Consider the following 22,553-nt stretch of genomic DNA (forward strand, 5'->3'; position numbering starts at 1 on the left):
TTTCATTGCAAGCGACTTGCTCGAGGCAATCCAGACACATGACTTCACTGTCCTGTAAATGTACCAGAGCAAGGGCCACAGGTGTTAAGCTTCACTGCACAGTGGTGTGGGGGAATCGCCTTAAGGGGCGAAACGTGAAGATGGTTGTCATTCCAGGTTTCACTGCTGTGTGTGGGCTTACTGGGTGAGGTTTCATTATGTGGGACTCTGGGACATGTATTTGTTGTTCTTGCACACTTCCATTTATACACAAAGCTTCGTAGAATGTAAACGTAGTGTGTGAAATGGCGGTGTGGGCCATCTTAGCTTCCTCTGCAGAAATTGCGGGTGTGAGCCCCATTATGCGCAGTGTTTGATAATTGGAAGAAGTGCCACGCAAACAACTCATCAGATCATAGAAGTGTCAAAAATCGCTAGTTTGGGGGACATGTGCATGAGTGCACCATCTATCGATATTTCTCAAAAAGAATTGGATTATCTTAAACACACACAGAGAGTGGCAATGGCAGTACAGACTGATCTCATAATCTTCCAACTTAGTTTTATCATCAATTGTTATCCTCATATGTTTCACGTTTCTTTGTTGTGATTTATCAACTTATACAAATGCGCCAACATAAGCTGTCTACTAGATATATATGTGTGATGCTTGTGAAAATAAACAATTGTTGGAAGGGAGCGCTTTGCTATGGGGTATGCAGCCTTGCGTCTTTGTGCTGAAAGGCTAAAATAAAGAGCTTGTTAGGCTATGAAATTTACTTTTGCTTTGATGTTCACTGACAAACCTGATGTGGGCAGTGTTCAAAGTTCTCTCGACTTGTCATTGGTAGCAAAAAGGTAGAGTATCATATTCGTTTTTATCACTGCTCCTGCAGTGGGCCTTGCTACCGGCATCACATGCAGCCACTGAGTCAACGCAGTGTTCTGAGTGGGCCGCAGCCCCACAGCATCCAGTTGCTTGAGATTCCAGCCAGCGGAGGGGCACGCAGCATCAAACTGGGCTCGCCTTGCCTTGGCCGTCACGGAGTCCACATCACTGACTTGGATGTTAGCCCAGACCTCATGGCGTTGCACATTGGCGACAAGATCCTTGAAGTCAACGGCACACCTCTCAGCAGCCAATCACTGGAAGAGGTCAGCACTATAGAGACCCAAACAATATGGAGGTGCCACAGAAATGCCATAGCTTACAGCCTGCTTCTGTTGCAACTAGGTTACGCAATAAAAAAAAAAAAAACAGCTGCGAGAAACCCATTTAATTGATTGATTGATTAATTTATTACAGTACTGCCGGTCTAGACTTTGTACTTAAGCAGGAGTGGTACAATAAACGTGTGAAAAGGTGCAACTTAAATAGGAAAATTTGAACAAAGCGCTTAATTAGAGAGGATACTGCTCTGGAAAAAAAAAACGGAAAAAAAAAACACACAGAGAAATATATACAGAGAGATGCGACAAAAAAACATCAAGGATCGTGTACATGTGTTAATATATATCATCATGTTGAGAAAGTCACATTACGTACTGCCTCACAGCAGTAAATTCATAATTAGACAACTTCGCCTGCTTTCTATACATGTCTTCCTGAAGGGCACCTAACTGTTCAGCATGAAGCAGAAGGTGTTCAGTAAAGTGAAAACCTGGAGGGACTTAATTGTGAGTAGGGATTCCTCAGATATCACTTGTGCAGGCTGTTTTTGTATGTTACCACTTTCGTCACTTGTCGTTGGCAGCAGTTGCCTCATCCATCATAGCCAGAAAAGTCTGCAGCACTGTCGGTGTGCAGAAATTCTTTTACCGCCAACATTTCGCTGTTCACTGAGAACCACAGTACTGTCATCACTTTGTCGACCTACTTGTAACTTGTAGCATTCTGAATGAAGCCTGCCTTTTTGAAGCGCTTCTTCACCGTGGAAGGGGGAGCTTCTGACCCTGCTACAAAAACAAACTGGACTGCCGTTAGCAACCTAATCTTCAGGCAGGGTTGTAGGGAAACTTTCTTTGTGGCCATGTCTATATTGAATATAAGTCTGCTCAGGTCTCAGTGTGGATAAAATGATTAACATTTGCAGTAATGGCAGCATCCATGGGCTACACACCTACTGTTGTATTCAGAGGGCAGGAGGAGGCTTTGTACACGAAAGGTGTGGCACAGAGTGGTGCATGCTGCAGTTGTTCAGAACCAGTGCCACCTTCCTTCCTTCCTCGAATGCCAATTCGGTTCATGCAGTAAAACCATGGTAATACGCACCCGCTTGAAACATATTCATGGTTAAAGGGACCTGAAGCACTTTTGCAACATCGTAAGAAAACGTTGCCGATCTGTAGTAGAGGCTGCTGTGAACATGTGAGCCAAATGTTACTGCACTGCATGTAGCAGTGAATTTACAACCTCATGTCAAAAACGGTCGAAAAATTGCTTGCTCTTGCTTCTGCAGTATTGTCATGCAGCGTCATCGCAAGCAGCGGGACACACCAATGCTGATTTCGTGATCGCAAGAGCATTCTCAGCAATACATAATTGCTAATTTTGAGTTAATTAAATGAAACATATATGTATCCCCGCAATCTCAAAAAGACAAAATAATCGTTTCGTCGTTGTACTGCCAGTCCACGATGACAGTGGTGCGTAGCTACATAGTCTACCATGGCCACCACAGGGTGCCGTGATGAATCCTTTCGCTGCCAAGACACTCAACCTTTAGGTGAGGCTTTGGCCTCTTGGCTCCACTGCGTAGTTTCCAGTGCGCTAGCAGAGATAAAAAGAGAGAGAAAACCGGATACCAGTGCAATAACTCCACTTATAGTTCGAAATGTTTTTACGCTGTGAGATTCACGAGACAAGTCCTTTTATAGTGAGGCCATTCTATGATTAGTTGGAAAAGTGTTTCAGGGCCCCTCTAAGATGTAGTTACGTTTCCCCCACCCAGTTCCTATATTCTCTTAATGTATTCTCTGATTGCTCAACCATAGTTGCTTGTCGTATGCCTACCAATTGTTGTGCACTGGGACCAGATTTTTTTCCAAGTGCCCTGCTTCAACTCTCAGTGTAGCTGATGCCATGCTGCGCTGCAAAAGGTCTTCCTTCTATTCAGAAAGTGCAGACCAGTCTACCAATGATTCCAGCTTTGGCCCAGGTGCGGTGATGCTTTTACGGATAAGCTTTGGAAATGCACGAATATGTGATTGTAGCGAAAAATGTATTATGACGATAGCCGAAGAAATTTGAAGTTGGTGGTCACTCTAATTCACAGATCAAATTACTTTTGTTTCAGGTCGAAGAACTCATCAAGTCAACAAACAAGGTGCTGCAGCTGACCATTGAGCACGATCCTAGCAATGTCTCAAGGTGTCCTCTGCTCTGTCCTCCCAGAAGAAAAGCTTTGAGCGACAAGGAAAGGCGGTACAAAAGAAAGGTTTGTAGTAGCTGTAGTGAAATCTATTGATGCCTTCCATCATGCTAAGGAATCTTGCTGCCTAAATAATCCTGTGCATGATTTTTCTTTTTTTATTTTACTGGGTAGCATCCGTGCAGTAGTGCAATTTCAAGATTTTGATAAACCTCTTCTAGCTTGTTGTCACGATTTTGTGACATGTAGAATCAGAGCCGATAAATCCAAACAGGACGTTTAACCGAGGTAAACCCTGCTTTTGATGTCTTGTGGTCATCCGGCAAAAATGCGTGAGTGTGTAGCCATCTCTGACTGAAAAAATTGGCATTACAACCGGTAACTTGTCTCACATGGCGGCTCTTTAGCAGGGTGGATATGCTACATCAAGTTCTGTGGAAAGGTTAATGGGAGTCGCAAAATGCCATAACTCTAATCCTGCCCTGTAAGCAGTTATAGTCGTCTACACTATATGAAAGAAAATTATTGCAGGGCCCTCACCAGGTTTGGCCATTTTAAACAGACCAAGCGCAGCGTAGGCATCTCGTGCTGACAATCCTGTCTACAAGGTACAGTGAAATCTTGTTGATATGATCTTCACAGCAACCGAAAAATAAAGCGTATCATCCGAAAATCGCATCATCCAATGTATTCTCCAACCAAATCCTTTTAACGGGAAAGGAAAAAAAAATGGTCGCCATCCCTCCCTCCGAACGGGAATGTTCAGCGAAGCTGTATCAAACACCACACATGGTCTAGCATTGTATTCACGTTGTTCTTCTGGTGTCTTTAATTTTCGTGGTCTACCCATGGTAGTCGTAGAATGAACTCAATGAGATGCTAGACTGGTCTCCCTTTTATGTATGAAAGCGTGGTGACATCACTACGTATATACTATATACAGTCGAATCCCCTTACAACGAATGCCACTACAACGAAATTTCCGCCACAATGAAGCTTTTTCAATTCCCCGTCAGCTGCCCATAGAAAGTACAGTTAAACCTCCTTATACAACCTCCATATAACGAATTCCTGAATATAACAAAGTTTTTCTATTCCCCGTCATTACTCCATAGAAGCACATGTATTTGAGACCTCTACGTAACGAAGTGGCAGCGGGAGACCGCCTCGAAATAACGAATTTTCCCCACCGACAACCTAGAGATTTCGCCCCAAATTTTGTCATTTTTGCGCGAGCAGCACCCGGAAGCACCTTCTCCGTCGTGACGGAATTCGAAGCGACGGCGTTGCGCTTGGCGCACTCAAATTCACGGCGACTGCGAGGCGAGAGCGAGCGCACGTGTGCATGCGTGCATGCGTGCGAGCATGCACGAGGCGGGCCTGCATCCCTTGACCCGGCAATCTTGCCGCCATAGGCATGACCTTTCCCCCTTCCTTCATTCAAACCTGATCCCGCTGCTTGCTGTAGCTGGCCTAGCCCGCCAAGCCGACACTCTCGTTTTCCTGTTTATGTTGCCGAAGAAAGAATAAACTTTTTTTTTCAACGCGCTGGCAGCGCCACTCTTTGGTTACTGCGCAAGTCTCTGCGCTTCACTTCACTAACCTGACACTAGGGGACACTATACGATGCTATGATGCCGTCGTGTCGCTCGCTCTTCATTTCCGACGCCTTCCGCTTGTGCGAAATGACACGCGTCCACGCATCCAGTACCTGGTGTGACATTCTAAGGATGAGTGCTTTGACGAAGAAACGCAAGATATTGACCTTGTCTGCAGTTTGCTTTGAAAATAAGCATGCGTGGGCACACTTTTTTTCCACATCGCAGATCGCTTTCAAGATACGGCAGCCGCCGGCGAAGTAAACGCCTGCCTAGCGCATAAGCGCGCGTCCGCCCCCCCCCCCCCCCCCCCCTTTCTCCTTTGCGCACGCGAGATTGAGTCGGCTGACCCCCGCAAGCTTTCACTCGCACACACAGTGTACGGCGCGCGGCGACGATGTTGCCGTGTTTGGACGTTACACGAAAGCTCAAAGCGACATCCACGGTGACGGCACAAATGCGCTTCGCAAAAATATGTGCTTCTGCGCGGTTACTACTCCGACGGCGACAGCAAATTCGCACCCCGTACCAGCAGTTACTCTGCGTTACTGGGAACTTATCTCGAAGGCCATGCTTTTGTGCACGGCAATCGGCAACAGCTGTACGAGCAGGAAATTCGTCATGGTGGCCATGTTGTAAGTTCACTATCGCTGGCGACTCTCGTCCGGGCGTCGTAACTCGAGAATCGAACGTCTGCGCACATGAGATTTTGCCGATTTTGTGCCTGTGCGTGTAGAACAAGAAAAATAGCACGTACTAATCGTTTGGTGGGCGATAAGTGACTACGGCTTAAGTGGTCAGCCAATACATGGGGGCTTGGTAGGGGAATCTTCGCGACTACGTTTAAACTGCAATTACGCATTAAGCGGGTGTGTATTAACGAGGTTTGACTGTACTATCTTTACTTCGTATGGCTGTCTGCTAATTTGCTGTTGCAATTGATGCTTCGCCTTTCGGGTGAAACAAACTTTTTTGTTCATTGCAACTTTAGTGTATTGGGAGTAAATCTTGAGCAATAGTACATAGGGTAAGCGTTTCATTTTCGAATATTCGTGCTGAACCTGCATGTAATGAAATCCTCTTTATAACGAAGTTTTTTGGGAATTTGTCAATTTCGTTATATCCAGGTTTAACTGTAATACAAAAAAAGTCTCTCCATAACAAAGGCGTTTTATTCGCTATTTCCACGAACTTTTCCAAAACGAAACTGGGACTGAATTGAAATTGGAACTGCCGAGTAGTCAAATTAGAAGGCCCTTCCAAAGTTGTGACGATCGTATGTCCGCTTGAACGAGGTTTTCGCGAACGAAATCAAGTTAAAAGTACCAATTTCTCATAGCCACGCGTGGTCATCATGCGCCTGCACGAGACTGCACGGGCTCACCACAAACGCTGCCGTTTTCTGTGGTGTGTGTCCGGTCGAAATGGCTACGCCAACGATCGAAGAAGCGTAAATTTCTCTCTCGAGGAGAAGGCACATGTAATCGCTGAGGCAGAAAGCGGACGGAAAAAAATTCGCAGTTTCGCCCAAAAAGCGAAGCATCGATTGCGACAGCAGATTTGTAGACAGCTATACGAACTAAGGATCGTAGTTGTATCGGCCGCATAAACTTTTAAACATTCGCTTACTAACTAAATTACCAAGCATGGTGTCACACGCGCATAAGTAAACATGAACACATTTCGCTCAATGACCGCAGGAACTCTCTGTCCACACGCTGGAATGAGAAGGTGTGGCAATAGCAGCGAGCGAATTGACCTCCGTGCCAACTCTCGCTTCAATGCGAACTAAACATCGAAAGCACAGCGCACACAACTCTACCGGCACTAGTTGCACTTTGCCCACGTCGCAGATCGCTTTGAAGATGAGGACCGCGCCAGCGCGCACCTTGTGCGCGGCACAGATTGTTTTCAAGATACGGCGGCCGCGCCGCAGCCACTGTTGTCAACATGATGCCAACGTCTCGTGTCACGGAAAAATGACAACCTGCTAGACACAATGACTCTGGCGACTGCTTTGAAAGTAATGGATGCTTTTGCCCTCATCTTAAAAGTTATCGGAGCCCATGACAATGACATTGCGATGGCTCTTTTAATGGACTCTGAGACTCGCGTAACGCCTTTGCTTGCCGTGAAGCGTAAGAAATCCAGGCTGACCCACTTCTGGCAATAATATTCTGGTAAGCGCAAGCTTGCCAAGTTTGCCGACTTTGTCATAAATATGCAATGAAATTGTGATAATTCAAACCGCTTCATTGCGACGGTGCATGTGCCGCAATATGAGTGTTTCGCGATCGGCCGGGCAAGCACGTTGGGTTAAGCGTCAGCCGCAATGTACGAAAAGTGCTGTAACAGCAGCACGAAATGCATTCTCTCGTGAAGTTGACACTTTATTGACTGCCTTCAGTATGTCTCAGTCTTTGTCACCACGCCATCGTGAAGATTTCTCGGACGATGATTTCGGTTTCGTTAGCGGCTTTGCCGTTTCGCATACGTGTATACATACTAATTTTTACATAATAATATACGTATATACATACTTAATTTTTACATAATTATATACGTATATACATACCACAACATAATTTTTTGCGTGTCCCGTGAATTTTGTTGTAGTGGGACTCGACTGTATATATACAGTGTAGACCGCTTATAACGTAAGTCGCCGGAGTCGCGAATATCTGCGACTCTGGCGACTCTGGTGAAAGCGACTCCGGTGAAAGTACGATTTGACCAAAGGAGGTCAAATGGGCCCAGTCCCATGAAAGGCTCGTCAAAATCGCGACAGAAAAGTGTGGCCCTTACACGAGTCTATACGTTAGTTATAGTGGTCATATAAATTGTAGTAAATATTCATCTAAAATTAAAATGGTAAGCATAGTGGACATAGTAAGCATCTACAGACCATGTAAACCTTTAAATACCTCACTGGATGACATCGAGCACTCGCTTTCACAACACAAGCGTTATGAAGAATGCCGGCAGCGGAGGCGAACGGTTCGTACAGCCGCGCGATTCACCGTAAATCTGAAAATTAGGCTCATCATCATTATCTGCTTATTTTTATGCCCACTACTGATGGCCTCTGTGAGTGATCTGCGATGACCTCTGTTTCTTAACTCTGCAACACTAGGGGCACAGAAAGACAGCTCGCATGAAGTTAGCAGCCATCCCTGGTCGCCCTTTATCATTGCACCCACCAATGATTACCACCAATTAGATATGGCACACGGGCCCCATAAGCGTCAGCCGCGCACAGTCATTCACAGTTACGGCAGGGCTAGAGGAGAAGACGTGTTCTCTTCTTCCAATTCGCGTTTGATTACGTTACCTACAACTAACCCGAATACCGTGGAATCTCAATGATACGAATCTCACGGGGTCACAAAAATTATTCGTATTAGCCGAAATTCGTATCATCGAAACACAATTAAATCTAGCTAAATTAAGGGGGGACGCGGGGATCAGATCGCGAAAATTGCTAGAAAAATCTATTTTTGAAAACCACGCGTTTGGGTATCTGCAACGCCTAATCTACACTGTATCAAAATGGTTTGGCTGAAAACGCGCTAAAAGTGTCCAAAAAAGTTTAATTCGTAAGTGCGCAGGGCGAGAAAACAGCTTTTTAAATCACGCAACATCACCGCAGTTCGCGGAGACATATCTCTAATTTCCCGCCACCGAGCGTCGCCATCTTGGTATCGTTCGAAAGCTCAAAGTTTCGCCGTTTCGCTTCTAAATTCTTCCGTCGTCGCCATCTTGTAACAAACGCACAAACACAAAAGAAGCGTGGGCCCTCCGATGAAAGCAGGCCTCCGATTGGCTGCCGTGCTGAAAGGCGTCTCTCCATTGGTTACTGCTGTTGTCTGCTTCGTAAACCACGCCGGCGTCTTCACTTGACAAACAGAATTCGGATTACTGAGAGCTCCCAGGTTAGTGATGGATCATCGCTCGTTGGTGAACAAACTTTGGACGAAGCACGCCTTCAGAATACGGAAGCCCCCCCCCCCCCCCCCCCCCCCTGGAAAAAATGAAAACTTTCCGCCTATGCGGAGAAGGATGGAAAACAACGCGCGGCGGCGTGGAATGGCTCAAATTTCTCATCGTTTTTTTTTTTTTCTTTTCAAGGAGTTCGTATTTCATTCCCTGTCGGCACGGACACTGAGAGAAAACGAAACTACTTTTTGCCGCAAACGCTGTGGATGAAACCGCGGCCGCTATCAACGCGATCACGGATGGAGATTATGCAGTTTTGAAGGTGCACAGCCAACGCGGTTCTATGCGCGCCGGCAAACGCAAGAATAAAAGCTTTAATTGCTCAAATAGGCACGAAGCGTTCTGGCGTTGCTGTCATTCCCGTACTAAAGCCCCTTTATCTCGTACGATTTCCACTGATGACTATGGCGATGCGAACTCCCCCGCTTCGTTTCAGTGGACGCTAACGCCGTTATGGTAGAGTACACTCTAGTTATGACTCGTTTGCGTCGCACATTTGCGGCGCTCCGCGCTCGCCGAGCACTGAGAGTTGTCCGAATTAACCGATGTGCAGCCAAATACATCCGAATTAACGAGAGTTTCATTGCATTAAATAATGCAAACGCCTGCCGGGATCAAAGGACATGTCCGAATTAACCAATTTTCCGAATTAATTAGGGTCGAATTAACGAGCTTTTACTGTATTTCCCATTCCCCTTCGAGTTCGGTATACCTGTGCTCCACTGTATGAATCGAGTATTCCATTTAGTGTCCCTTTAATGGCTGTATTCTAGTGAAGCAATATCAGACTGTAGGCAGAGACTAAAATATTTGGCTTCTTGGAAAATATTGTAAAACCATCCAGTGCCTCATGTTAAAAGCACTGTTTCAGAAAGAGTAGCATGCAAAGCAGTCCTGGTTCCTTTTGTTATCGCTTCTCCCAAGGTTTGACGTTGTCCTTCAATGCATCTAATATTCCTTGCAGCAATGTTCAAGACTCATTTGCAGCTCAAAAGCCTTTCTCCATGACTGGAATAACTCCCACCCATTTTCTACCTACATCTGCAGGATGAAGGTACCGTTGGCACAAGTGGCATGCGGTCACGCCAGCTCAAGAGGTCCAGTGGTGGCAGGGAGCGCTCGTCTTCTCTTCCACGTCTGCTAGTCAGGTGGGCTGCAACTAGAATTGTAAGGTACAACTGTTGTGGGACTTGTTAAGGATGCATATGAAAATTGTCATTCTAGTGACTGATAGGTCTAGTAGTGATAAGTCTACATGCGCCGGGTGGCCAGTCACAGCTCTAATAGAGATGTGGCAGTGTCCAAGATTGGCCACCAAAGATAGTGCTGTGTAATACATGTCAGTGTGTTTGCATGTAGCATTCTTGTTGAGTGCATTTGCATGATAAGCACCATCAAGGAACACCCTTTACGTGCCATGAAAATTGTGCATAGTGTGATTTCTCAGGAGTTAAGCCTCTAATGTGGATGTCCCTGTGCTGCTGCTTTTCAGTGATTCAACGGCATGTGGCAGCCAGCCATCTTATGACCTCAGTCGAACCAAGTCATTCCGCATTGAGCCAAAGAACCAGAGGATTTTTCGGGCATCTGACCTGGTCCAAGGAAAGCTCTTGGGAAAAGGCTTCTTTGGCCAAGTGTACCTGGTGAGCTTTGCAGCAGTCTTATGGTATCTGTAGTAGCGCCTTGCATCCTTGCTTTTGAACACAGTCAGTGCAGTGTGTATTGAATTTGTGTATTTCGAGTTAATGTCCATGTCGGACAGTAAAGAAAAAAAAAGTGGGTAAAGTCCCAGGCAGAAGAGAGGTAACGTGTACAGTTAACAACTTACACCACAGCGCTTGCCTCTGTAAGGCTGCTTTGCGTCTGGAGATCTTGCCGACACAAATTCAAGGCCTGTGTGATCGCTTGGCTGAGCTATGCATTTTGTAAATATAGTAGAACCTCGTTCAATCATTATTGAAAAAAAACAAAAAAAAAACGTACTGAGAAAATGTACAATTCTTAGGCACTAAAAGATTTGGCAAACTCAACTGTAGTTGACAGCTATGTAATCGAAAGCACTTCGTAAGTTGTTGCAGCATGGAGACCCTGTTGCGTGCGATTGATTGCCAATCTGGTGGGGCTCGAGTGACCAGAAACGGACATTGTTTTTATTTGTCGGGGTACTGGCTAGGGTAAAAAGTGTGGCGGAGAGCAAGGCTGGGGAACGTATTAGTTTGGAGCTGACGCCAAGCGGCTGCATCTGCACGGTTTAGCTTCACGTGTGGTGGGGGGAATATTCTACGGGATAGTCTGTGGTGTTGTAGTATATGCGTGTATGTAAGCGGTATCGTTTCCACCTTGTCTGGGTTGGACTGGTCTTCCACCGGTGCCTGGAGGGTTAGGCCTCGGGCTGCCGCATGAACGCGCTCATTGCCAGGGAGAGACGCATGCCCAGGTGTCCAGACTAGGTGAACTAGTGGAATGTTTTGCTTCTTGTGTAGAATTTTATGAGCGATCGGTGAAATCCGTCCTTGTGCGTAGTTTCGACATGCTTGCTGCGAATCTGTAAGAATATGTATGATCTTATCTGGGGGTTGAGCGCTGATGGCGAGGGCTATGGCACATTCTTCGGCTTCCGTGCAGTTGTCAGTGCGTATTGTGGCTGATAATAGTGCTTCGCCCCTCCAGTCGGCCACCGCTACCACTTTGGCTGTAATGTCAGGGTAGCACGCGGCGTCTGTATAGAAGGTGTCGAGGTCGTTGCAGTATGCTCGGTGCAGTGCCATTGCACGCACAGTGCGCCTGCCTTTATGGTGTTCGGGGTGCATATTCCGAGGTATGGGGGCCACTGTAATGTTTTCTTTGATGTTTGGGGCGATTGAGAGGGGCTCTCGTGGGGAAAACTCTGATGTTGGGTAACGTAATTGTCTGAGTACGTGCCTTCCTGTCGATGTACGTTTAAGTCGTTCGATCTGCCCGACTTTCTGGGCTTCGATTAATTCGGCCGTGGTGTTATGTAGACCAAGCTGTAATAGTCTGGCTGTTGAGGTGTAGATAGGAAGGCCTGTCGCCGTTTTCACTGCTGTTCGTATGAGTGTGTCTAGCTGGTTTGTTTGGTTTTGGGTGAGTCGGTGGTAAGGTGCGTGATAGGTAATGCGGCTTACGATTAAAGCGTGTATGATGCACATGACGTCGGATTCCTTTAGGCCGTGGCGGCGGTTCGTGACCCGCCGGATCATGTGCACTACTTGATTAATCTGTTTCTTCAGTAGCGTCAGGGTATATGTCGCTTTCGCATTGGCTTGAACATGGAGTCCTAGTAAGCGCAATTTGTTCACCTTATTTACAGGTTCACCCTCGATAGTCACCGTGATGTCAGGTGGTAGGTGATGTTTCCTTTGGAGTTTTTTTACTATAAGCAGTTCTGACTTTTGAGCTGCGCACGTAAGTCCCCCTGCCCGGGCATATTTCTGGGTGACATCGGCTGCTGCTTGTAGTGCGTCCTGTATTTCACCGTCTGAGCCACTGGTGGCCCAGATGGTGATATCATCAGCATAAAGCGCATGCCTAATTCCCGGTATGGCATCTAGTAGTGCAGGTAGTCTGCTCATAGCTATGTTAAATAGCACGGGGGAAAGCACTGACCCTTGTGGCGTGCCTTTTCCCGCAAGAGGGAAAGAGTCCGAACTACCAGAAACGGACATTGTTTTTGTGGCTTTGGCAAGTTTATGTTTGCGCTCCTCAAGTTCAGCCTGGGTCAGCAGCGCAAGGTATTTTGGCGGGATGTTGATGTTCCCACTGGGCGACAAATGATGCGTCACGAGCACAGACTCATATCCAGCTGATGGGGTCCGAGCAACCCGAGACACACGTTGTCGTTTTAAAAAGGTGATGGTAAACCCAAATGAAATCGAGCTGGCGCGCAACACCAGAATAGGATGCCGCCAGTGCGGAACATGGCGCTCTGTCAGCAGCAAAAAATGGCTGTGTGTTTAGGTTATGCAGTATGCTTCCAACAGCGCTATGCCAAACGCGCTTTGAAACAGATAGGTGAAGATGCATATTGCAATGGGTTGGAGCCATAGCTGTGAATGGTGATGTGCAATGACTGGCGGGGAGACTTGCTGCTACCGGAATAGGAAACTGAGTGTGTGGTGGCATTTTCACGTGGCACGGACAGGTGCAGACTGCGGGGAAACTGCTATTGCGAGCACCTACCACTCGATCGCTCCACGTGTCTCGCAGCTTTTCTTGTTTACATGGGATCTAGCAGCTGGAAAATGTATCGTACTATCGCAGTTTGGCGATACAGTAAAATCTCGGTGATACAAATCTCTCGGGGTCGCGTGAAATATTCGTATCACCCGAAATTCGTATCATCAAAACATACACAAAATTTTAAAAATGAATTTATTTTTAGCAGAAAAGTTGCCTAATATAATGAAACCCCCTCGCTGCTGCGTTTTCCCGGCTGCTACGTCGCGTTTTCGCGGTCCCGACCTAAATGTCATTGACTTCCACGTACAGTCGAATCTCGATAATTCGAACTCAAAGGGGCCAGAAAATTTGTTCGAATTAAAAGGACATATTCTTTGAATTATTCGTGCACCATAGCACGATGCACAAACGGTGCGAGTCGTGAAATATCGCGGCGCACAAGAACATACCGAGCGACGGCTACGAAACTGCCCACGCCGGCCAACGCTGGCTTCCCGATAATGGCAGAACACGAGGATGCGGGCAGCGCCGGCACGGCGACGGGTACACGCGGAGACCGTGGATGGTTAGGGAGGAGGGCAGCAGGGAAGCGATTTTGGCCTCGGCAACTTCGCCGCTTTGGTCCTCTCGCCCTCCCTGTCAACTTCCTTGTAGCTCCCTCACCTTCAACTGTCACCGTGCGCGCCCGCCGCCGCTCCAGCCGGCCCGGCGCCAGCTTCCTGAAGTTTCGTTTTCTGCCCTTATCGGGAAGCGGGTGGGGACAGTTTGTTGGCCGGACTGGGACATCGCCGCTGCTTCCCTCTGCGCCGCAGCCGCAGCGTGCAAGGTCAACTTGTGACTAGAAAATAGAGGAAGCATAACGGAGAAGGGTTCACTGCCATTTTCTCCGCGGGGCTGAGACGTCGGCACGTACACGCATGTTCCGGCGCATTTTTTTTTTTTTTTTTTTTTTTATTATCTTATTGTTCGCGCGCGGCATTGAGGGGTCTCTCCTAAGCTTTTACTCTATGGCGGTGCCGGAGCAATGTTGGTCGGAGGCGTCGCTGTGTGATTTGGCGTGCTGCTGAGAGCATTGTCGGTGCATGGGATGTTCGAATTAACTGTCGCAAATGCTTTCGCGTTCGATTTACCGGGTGTTTTTGCACAGCCGCGTGACATAGCCGCGTGTCTGTGCCGGTCGCTCCGCTGGCTCGGCCGCCGCCGCTGTTGATCACGCGTTCGTATGATCCGCAGCGGCGCGGCAACGTGTTCGGAACAGCCGATTTTTTGCGTACTGTGAGCAATCTATTTTGGCTGGGGAATGTTACGAATTCGTACCAGCCGGAATCGTATCACCGGGGTTTTACTGTATACTGAACTTTGGTTCCTGAAGATTGTGTTTTCCGGTTATGTATTAACCAGTAAAAAAAAAGAAGTGCAACTGTATTGGGTAATTTTTTGCCTCCTCGATCATAAACATTGGCACCGGGAAATCGTACAAAACAGGACTGTATCAACGAGGTTCTTCTGTATGCGTGTTATCTTGGCGTTTGTAGTCTGGTGCAGTAGGGGTAAATAGGGGTCGGGGATATGAGCGAAAAATGTGCCGCCATGCCCACAGCTCACGCCTGTGTTCACATGTTGGTAACCAGGTGACCCATCGTGAAACTGGGGAGGTGATGGTGGTCAAAGAGCTCCATCGGCTAGATGAGGAGGCCCAGCGCAACTTCCTCAAGGAGGTGGCCGTGTTGCGTTCTCTGCACCATGAAAATGTGCTGCGCTTCATTGGGGTGCTGTACCGGGACAAGCGTCTGCATCTGGTCACTGAGTATGTGAGTGGAGGATCCCTGCGCAGCCTGCTTCACGACTCGAGCGAGCCTCTGCCTTGGTTGCAGAGGTTGCGCCTGGCCAGAGACATCGCTGCAGGAATGGTGAGTGGCAGGGCATGCTTGTTTACATTAAATTATGGACTGCAAAAAACTTTTGAGACACATCTACATGCAAGTCATGGTATATAGTCGATCCGGGATAAGTCAGATTTGGATATATCAAATTATTGTCTATATCGAACAGTCGTAAAATCCCCTTGAAAAATTCCATGCAAAAGTATATCGATATACTTACGCATACGTCGAGCTTCCGTTTACCGCCACAATCGATGTACAGTCGCCAGCCCTTTATTCAGATGCTGAAAATTTCGACATGCTCGTTTATTCCAATACCATTCATGGCACCGATAGTTCGGACACCCGACAGTGTGCAGTTCGATTTTTCGGACTCCGGCTGCCTGGTCAGATGCGACGTCGAACGCCACGACAAGCTGACCGCGATGTTTACATATTGCTAGGTTGCCAGCACTGAAAGGATGCCCTTGCTATGTTTGGATATCTGGTGTCTAAATCCACGCAGCACCTTCAAGTTACAGTGGCCGATCTTGAAGGCTATACTTTTGTTGGCTGCACATAATGGTTGCCATGTTTTGGATTTAGCCAGTCCAGTATTCATTGACTGTCTACCGCGGCCAAATTGCAGGCCAGGCCAAGCCAAGCCAGTGAGCTTGGAAGTCGGTGCTCGGCCTTTGCATTGTCAGTTGTTACTTGACCTAGCCCTTGTCAACAGCTACCTTTTAAGTCTCGCTTTTTTGCTGTGTGTGCTAGGCCTGATCTGCTTGTACACGATCTCGTCCAGTCACGTAGTATGAAATGGCTCCGACGCCACCCCTGTCATCGGTGCCGACGAGAGGCGGCAATTACCAGACTCTAACGATGGCGAAGAAAGCATCCAGTATTCGTCAGGTTGAAAGCGGCTGACCTCAATGCGAAGTTGCTCGGGAGTTCTCGATTTTGAAGCAAACCGTCTCCAGACGTTTTCAACTGCGACGAGACGGGCCTCTTTTATAAGATGTTGCCTGACAAGACGCTTGCTTTGTCCGGGGAGCCCTGCCACGGGGGAAAGCATAGCAAGGAGCGTCTGAAAGTTGTCATGGGAGACAACATGTCAGGAACGGAGAAGCTTCCGCTCCTCGTTATAGGCAAGTCGAAACATCCCGAGATGTTTTCAAGGGGTTAAGACGCTGCCTGTCTGGTACGAGGCAAACTCTAAGGCGTGGATAACCCAGGATCTTTTCAAAAAGTATGTACGGAAGCTTGACCGGAAATACGGGCTTCAGAACCGCAAGGTGCTCATTTTCGTCGACAACTGCGGTGCCCACGGGCACATAAACAACCTGAAGGTGATTGATTTCGAATTTTTGTCGCCAAATACAACAAGTGTATTGCCAATCACGCCCTCAACCAGGGCGTGATTGAGAACTTGAAGGTTCACTACTGATTGCGCCTTTTGAATCGTGTGCTCTTGTGTGTAGACCGCGGCATGAACTAAGTTGTGGATGTGTTCTCGGCCATCAGCATCCTGTCTGTTGCCTGGAAGGCAGTGACAGTGAACACAATCCGCAACTGCTTTCGCCATGCAGGATTTCTCCTTGATAGTGAGGATAGTGCCACAGGCCAGGACCCCGCGGCTAAGCTGCCGCCTGACGCAAACGTTATTGACAACCTCCGTGCCAGTGGGGTCGATATCCCCGCTGTTACATTTGAACAGTTTGCGAAATTCAACAGTGCCGTCCTGCCCTGCGCCGAGTTGGATGATGAGGAGATCGTCCGTCAGGTTCTGGAGCCATCGCAAGTGGACAGTGACTCTGATGGCGACCCACTGCCCACACTACAGCCATGATCATCATCATTTATTGTCCCTTAAAGACCCCTTTCAGGGTATTGCTTAGGGGGGGGGGGTGCAAAAGGCATCAATAAACACTAGCCATCAAGTGCGGCATCAATAAACACTACATCAAGTGCGGACTTGGCGTAGGCCTTGATGACGCTCTTCTCTGCCTATAGCAATAGTCGGGCACTGTCGGATATACAGGCTGACCTGATCGCGCGTAAGCGTGCATGTGTACAGTTGCGCATTGACAATTTTTTCGGACCACTGGGACCATAAAGATACCTTTTTCTGGCGAATACTTTTTTTCGGACTCTGGACTATTCGGACTTTTCGGCGGTTCCCGTTGAGTCAGAATAAATGGTCAGTGACTGTATTGACAGCTGTGCGATGCCGCGCCCCTGCAAGTACGCTTCTCCCAACAGAACCCGGATCGCTTTGTTCAAACTATTTAGTGCCGATAAATTTGAAATGGCACTGTTTTGGCAGATTGTCAAGAAAGAAAATGAATCTGAAGGGCAGTACATGCTATGGAGGAAAATGAGCAGGACGCTCTGCTTTGATCACTGCACATATGGATGGCCCATGCAAATTATGGCTGTTATCGGCAAGAGCAGATCACCACTCTGCTTCTAGAATGCGAAAGGCCTCCTGGTCCAATACATGTGCCATGAGAAAGCTTAGACGGCACTCTAGCTTGGCATGGGATGCCGAACTATAGATGCTGCACCGCCGTTTTTTTCTGCTGCGAACAGCATTTTAGGATTTCACAAGCGGCCAAAACTAATCCACACCCAACCTCCACTTGGGCAGATCTTTGCATTACAGTTTGAATTTAACAAAATCACTGCACGCCACATAGCACTTTGCGGAAAGACCACTGTTGCAGCCGCGCCCAAGACTAATTGCTGTGCGATTCGTAGAACCCCAGGTGAACCAAATTTCCGGAGTCCCCCACTACGGTGTGCCTCATAATCAGATTGTGGTTTTGGCACGTAAAACCCCATAATTACTATTATATCTGTGCTGAACCCGTTTCATTCGTGCCCATACGGTACACATCAGTGGGAATAGACTCGGACGTTCTGCAAGCTGAAAACTACTTAAGAAACTGGAAGTGGTGTGTGTAGTGATGGCAGTCACCGATGTAGAGGCTGGGGGGGGAAGGGTCGGGAACGAAGGGACGTACCGGCCACGAGGCTTCGGAGCACTGAGCAGCACGCAAGAATTGGAGACGGTTCAGAAGCAAGGATGACTGGTTACAACAGGAAGTCAGTTCCAAAACTCGACATAGCAGTCCGTCTGGCTCGATGCCCACGTACGATGATCGGCTGTATTGTTGGTATTGTATGGACACGCGGGCAGACATATTCACGCACAATTCGCAGTACAAGTACGCTGATGGTGCCATGGCACGTATTCATACAGGCTAGTTTAATTCCACGGTGGGTCAATTTCTACCTTAAATAAAAACGCACAACAAAAGCTCCGAGGCGCGCGAGGCACACCGCGGTCATGTGTCCGGCCATCGCGCTCAGGCTTTTATGGTTAGCATTCTTGTCAGTGTATGAAAGTACATTCCTCAACGTGAGTACCTTTTAGTGTTCATGATCAAAATATAAACCAACTTTTGTGCGTTTGACATGGCCTTGAAGAAAATCAGTAAATTCGCACTTTTCACGATCTCGGGGAAACTCTCAGAGGTGTGTGGAGACGTCAGGTAAATTACGAATAGGCATATTTTATATTTTGAATTATCAATACAGTCAGCGACCGATTTTTCGGACATGCCCAATAATTCGGACGCCTTTGCTGCACCGCCACATACCCCATAGAGTCAATGTATAAAATTGTCTGAAATTTCTGACTCAAAAAACCTTCACCGTCCGATTTTCCAGACTTTTTTGCCATGACCGCAGGTCCGAAATGACATTAATCGAAGCCATCACCGCTGCCGTTTTGATTATCTCGCCTCTTCGAACGGGCGCTCTCGCACGCATATTCGCAGCCAGCCATAGCCACCACCGCGGCAACGCTAAGCCTAGCTACTAAGACGTTTGCTACCAAGCTTATTTCTGTTCGGTGCCATGTTTTTCATTGAAACAATTCGCCGCTGTTAGCAATGGCGCCGACTCTGCCTTTGTAATCCTCGCCAGTGTCTTAGAAACTTGTAAAGCACGGCACATTGCATAGTGCCGGTGAAATTCAGCTTTGTCTCATACAGCAGTGTTACGCGGTGAAGCATACCAAGAGTGGGAAGGGGCAATTGTAACAGCACATTTCTGAATTGTATTCCTGAATTATACACGCGTGCACCCGCCGCCTCCTAGCACAGCACGAGCTGCGATAAGCCTAATAAGTGTACTGGCAGGCCTTCATAGCTATTTCGGACGTGCGGCAGTTTGAGCCCTCGGGGGTAGTAAAAGGCAAGCGTTCGTTTTTCGGGCTGCCCGATTTTTCGGACGTTTTTGCGGCCCCTAGGGAGTCCGAAAAATCGGACGTTGAGTGTATATCAAACTATTTCGCAATCCCCTTCGAGTTCAATATATGTGGGATCAATTGTATAAGAATTTAGTAGTGACTCCTACTAAAAAGTTGATTTAATAAACCAAATTTTCGGAGCCAACTCTGCTCCTTCATCAGGGGTTTGCGACAAATGGTGGAGGGATAGGGCTTTTAAATGTCCTCCAAAATAGGGCAACTGGGGCGGACAGGAAGTTTCACGGGAGCTTCAACTTGCGGAGTGTAGGTTATATGCGAATTTTGCCTTTAGGTGTGGCTTCAAGGCAGTGCAAATTTCTCCCTATAGTGTGGCTTCACACTATAGGGGGAAATTTCACACCGTAAGGCGAAATTCGCGTATAAGGTGGGGGGTGACTTCGAGGCTAAACATTCTGGGAAAAAAACCCCGCCTTATATTCAAATAAATACGGTACTTGTTATTTTTCATGTACAAACTCCCGAGTTGATAGGACATGCAGTTGCAAACTGCATTACATACGTGTATCAAATAATTTTAAAGAAGCCCTTTTTTGCCAAACGTGCTCCACACAGGCATTATATTTCAGTTTTTTGTAAAATGAGAAAATATTTTATATTCTGTAATGTTCTTGGTTTGAAAATATTACTATTCGAACGCCCCTATTTGAAAGACTAATTACTATTACAACTGAAGGCACATGTACTGGCTGAAAGTCCATACATTACCTCTTCTATTTTGATGATTGTCTTCGGTTTCTTGTGTTAATGTGGTAAGAACCTGAGTATGGGATTACTAGGTTTTTAGATTTAGCGTGATATGTTTCTAGTTGGCATTTTTGTCAAGGCCATGAGCCCAGAGCAAAAAAAAAAAAAAAACGTGGGCAGCTTGCACTAGTGGTGCAAGGCTGGAGTAAACAGCGGAGCTGGTGATCGACCTAGCTTTTCTTCCAGGTTTTACCAGGCTTGGCTAAGTTTTGCTAGGAAATGCTAAGTGCTGCTTGGCACAGTATTCTGAATCGGCCTGCCGCCACCGCGCAGATTCTCGCGTCGCGGCGCGACATGCTTCAAGATGAGCGGCTTCTTCTTCGGGTGTCCGGATCTTTGGTCGTCCCATGTCAAGGGTACGTGTACTCGCCACAGAGTCAATGAGAGTTCTGCTGCCGTTGCGGCGGCTCTGAGCTTTATCTCCCCGTTGACATCACGGCCAAGCTGTGCTTCCACACTTGTCGGGCCGTCGCTGGTCGAAACCTGCTGAGCCGACGCCAGAGGCACCTGCTGCAGTCATGGACACCACGCGCGTTCGGCGCAAACGCGGGGAAATGCGGGTGGCATCAGCAGCGGCTCTGTGCGTTGCCTCGTTGGTGCTGCTACAATTTCTTTCTCTCGCTCCCTCTCCTAAGCATTGCGCGCTCCCCACGCATGCTCTCCTTCCCTCTCCTTAACGTCCCATGTCAAGGCAATATGTGCACGGCACGGAGAGGAGGCGAAGCACATGCCGCTCCGCGAGGTGGTTGCTAGGCAAGCCAGGTGACTCATCGCTCAGCAATGTTTTGCGGCTTGCGGCACAACTTGCAGCGAGCTTAAGCAGCTCCGCTGTTTAAAGCTGCTCCGCTGTTTAAAGCTGCTCCTGCTATTCGCATCCACCACTCCAAACTTTTGAAGCAAGGCATTAATGCATCTGTTTTAATGGCGCCCCTGTCGAATCGCATTTCTATCTAGCACAGCCAAGCTTCTACAATCAGATCTCCCTCCTTTTAGCTGCTTTCTACCTGGTTCACCTACATTTGACAGTATCAGAGGTGGGACTCCTGCGCCAATTGCGCCATTTTCATACAAACGCAAATTCCTGCGCCAAACACAGAAAATTGACCGAAATTGTGCCACGCTTCGACATAACGGTTTTAGCGTGTGTGCTCTGACAGTGGCCTTGAACAGTGAGCGGATTCTTTCTCCGAAAAAGAGTGAAGCAGTTCACATTCCGCACACCACCCGACGGTGCCTCCCGCACAGTTTCTCGTAATTTTCGCGCTTATAACACTGGATTTTTCGGCGCTTCCGGCAAGTGGCCGGCATACACGCGGCCACTCCCAGCTGTTGTCGCTGCTGCCGGAACGGCCAGGGTGGCTGTATTTAGAGTGTACTAGAATACAGTTGAGCGGGCCGAGAAGCGCGGCACTGCCTAGCTGAGGCACAAAACGATAAAAAAGTAGGCTGAGGGCGCTGCGGTGGGTTCAGCTGGCGGGCATCTCTGTTCGCAGGGCCGGTATAACGTATAACTTTTCCAATCTGTTTTTATGCACATGGCGAAGCCTGAGCCATTTTGACCTATCACGAAGGGCTTATGGCGGATTTGTAATAAAAGGTCGCAGTTTCGCCCGAAAGGTAAAGCATCAATTGCGATAGCAAATTGGTATACAGTGTAGGGGGTCTTCCCCTACCCGTAGCGCGTGTAATCGCAGCTACGCAGGGTTCGGGCGAATAAGGCAACAAGCGAGTCAACTCAACAACGTTTATTGCTGTCAGCAATAAAACACACTTGCAGAGGGAAGTCCGCTCTCTATAATAAGTAATAAAATAGGCTTGCCTCGTCGCGTGTAGTAGTCACGCAAACGAGGTCACTCACGGGTTTCAGCGGGTAAATCCGTATCGGCAGGTAGGTCAAGCGAGGTCAGAGAGACCCGGGGGTCTCTCGGTCGCGCTCTTTTATATCTTTTTATCTTTCCGCGAAGGGAGTGTCCTCCTCGCCCGCCGGATACTTTCCCTCTTCCCGCGCGGGCGCGCGCGTCGCGAGAGGCGAGCGAGAACCGGGAGAGGGCAAAGTGCATTTCTCCCGTGTCCGCCCGGCTCCCGCGGCGCGCGTTGTGCGCGCACGAGATGTCCGCCCAGCTACCGCCGCGTGCGCAAGCGACGGGCGAGCGCCCGCGGGAGAAGGTGGCAGCGTGTGCTCCCCACAACAGCTGTATGAAGTAACGATAATAGTTTTATCAGCAGTATAAACTTGTAAACATTCGCTTACTAACTAAATGAACAAGCATGGTGTCACGCGCGCACAAACATGAACGCATTTTACTCGATCACCACGGAAATGTTGTCGAAATGCCGGAGTGACGAAGCGCAGCAGCAGCAGCAAGCGAATTAACCATGCTGCTTCTCGCTTCAAAGTCAACGAAGTGGCGAAAACACAGCGCACACGAAGCTATCGGCACTCGCACTCTGTCCCCATTGCAGA

At 48.0% G+C, this 22,553-nt stretch overlaps 1 protein-coding gene across 5 annotated transcripts in view; it reads left to right on the forward strand.

Moving 5' to 3' along the window:
• The window catches only part of LOC119446827 (LIM domain kinase 1-like), a 72,023-nt gene that overhangs the window by 25,733 nt on the left and 23,737 nt on the right, over nucleotides 1-22,553 (forward strand). For all 5 annotated transcript variants that reach the window (XM_037711390.2, XM_049664446.1, XM_049664443.1 and 2 more), the window contains exons 4-8: nucleotides 876-1,134; nucleotides 3,276-3,416; nucleotides 9,992-10,092; nucleotides 10,437-10,587; nucleotides 14,776-15,054. In XM_037711390.2, the coding sequence (XP_037567318.1) occupies nucleotides 876-1,134; nucleotides 3,276-3,416; nucleotides 9,992-10,092; nucleotides 10,437-10,587; nucleotides 14,776-15,054 (931 nt within the window). The remainder of the gene's footprint in view (nucleotides 1-875; nucleotides 1,135-3,275; nucleotides 3,417-9,991; nucleotides 10,093-10,436; nucleotides 10,588-14,775; nucleotides 15,055-22,553) is intronic.

The sequence above is a fragment of the Dermacentor silvarum genome, chromosome 3, assembly GCF_013339745.2.
Source record: "Dermacentor silvarum isolate Dsil-2018 chromosome 3, BIME_Dsil_1.4, whole genome shotgun sequence".
NCBI lineage: Eukaryota > Metazoa > Arthropoda > Arachnida > Ixodida > Ixodidae > Dermacentor > Dermacentor silvarum.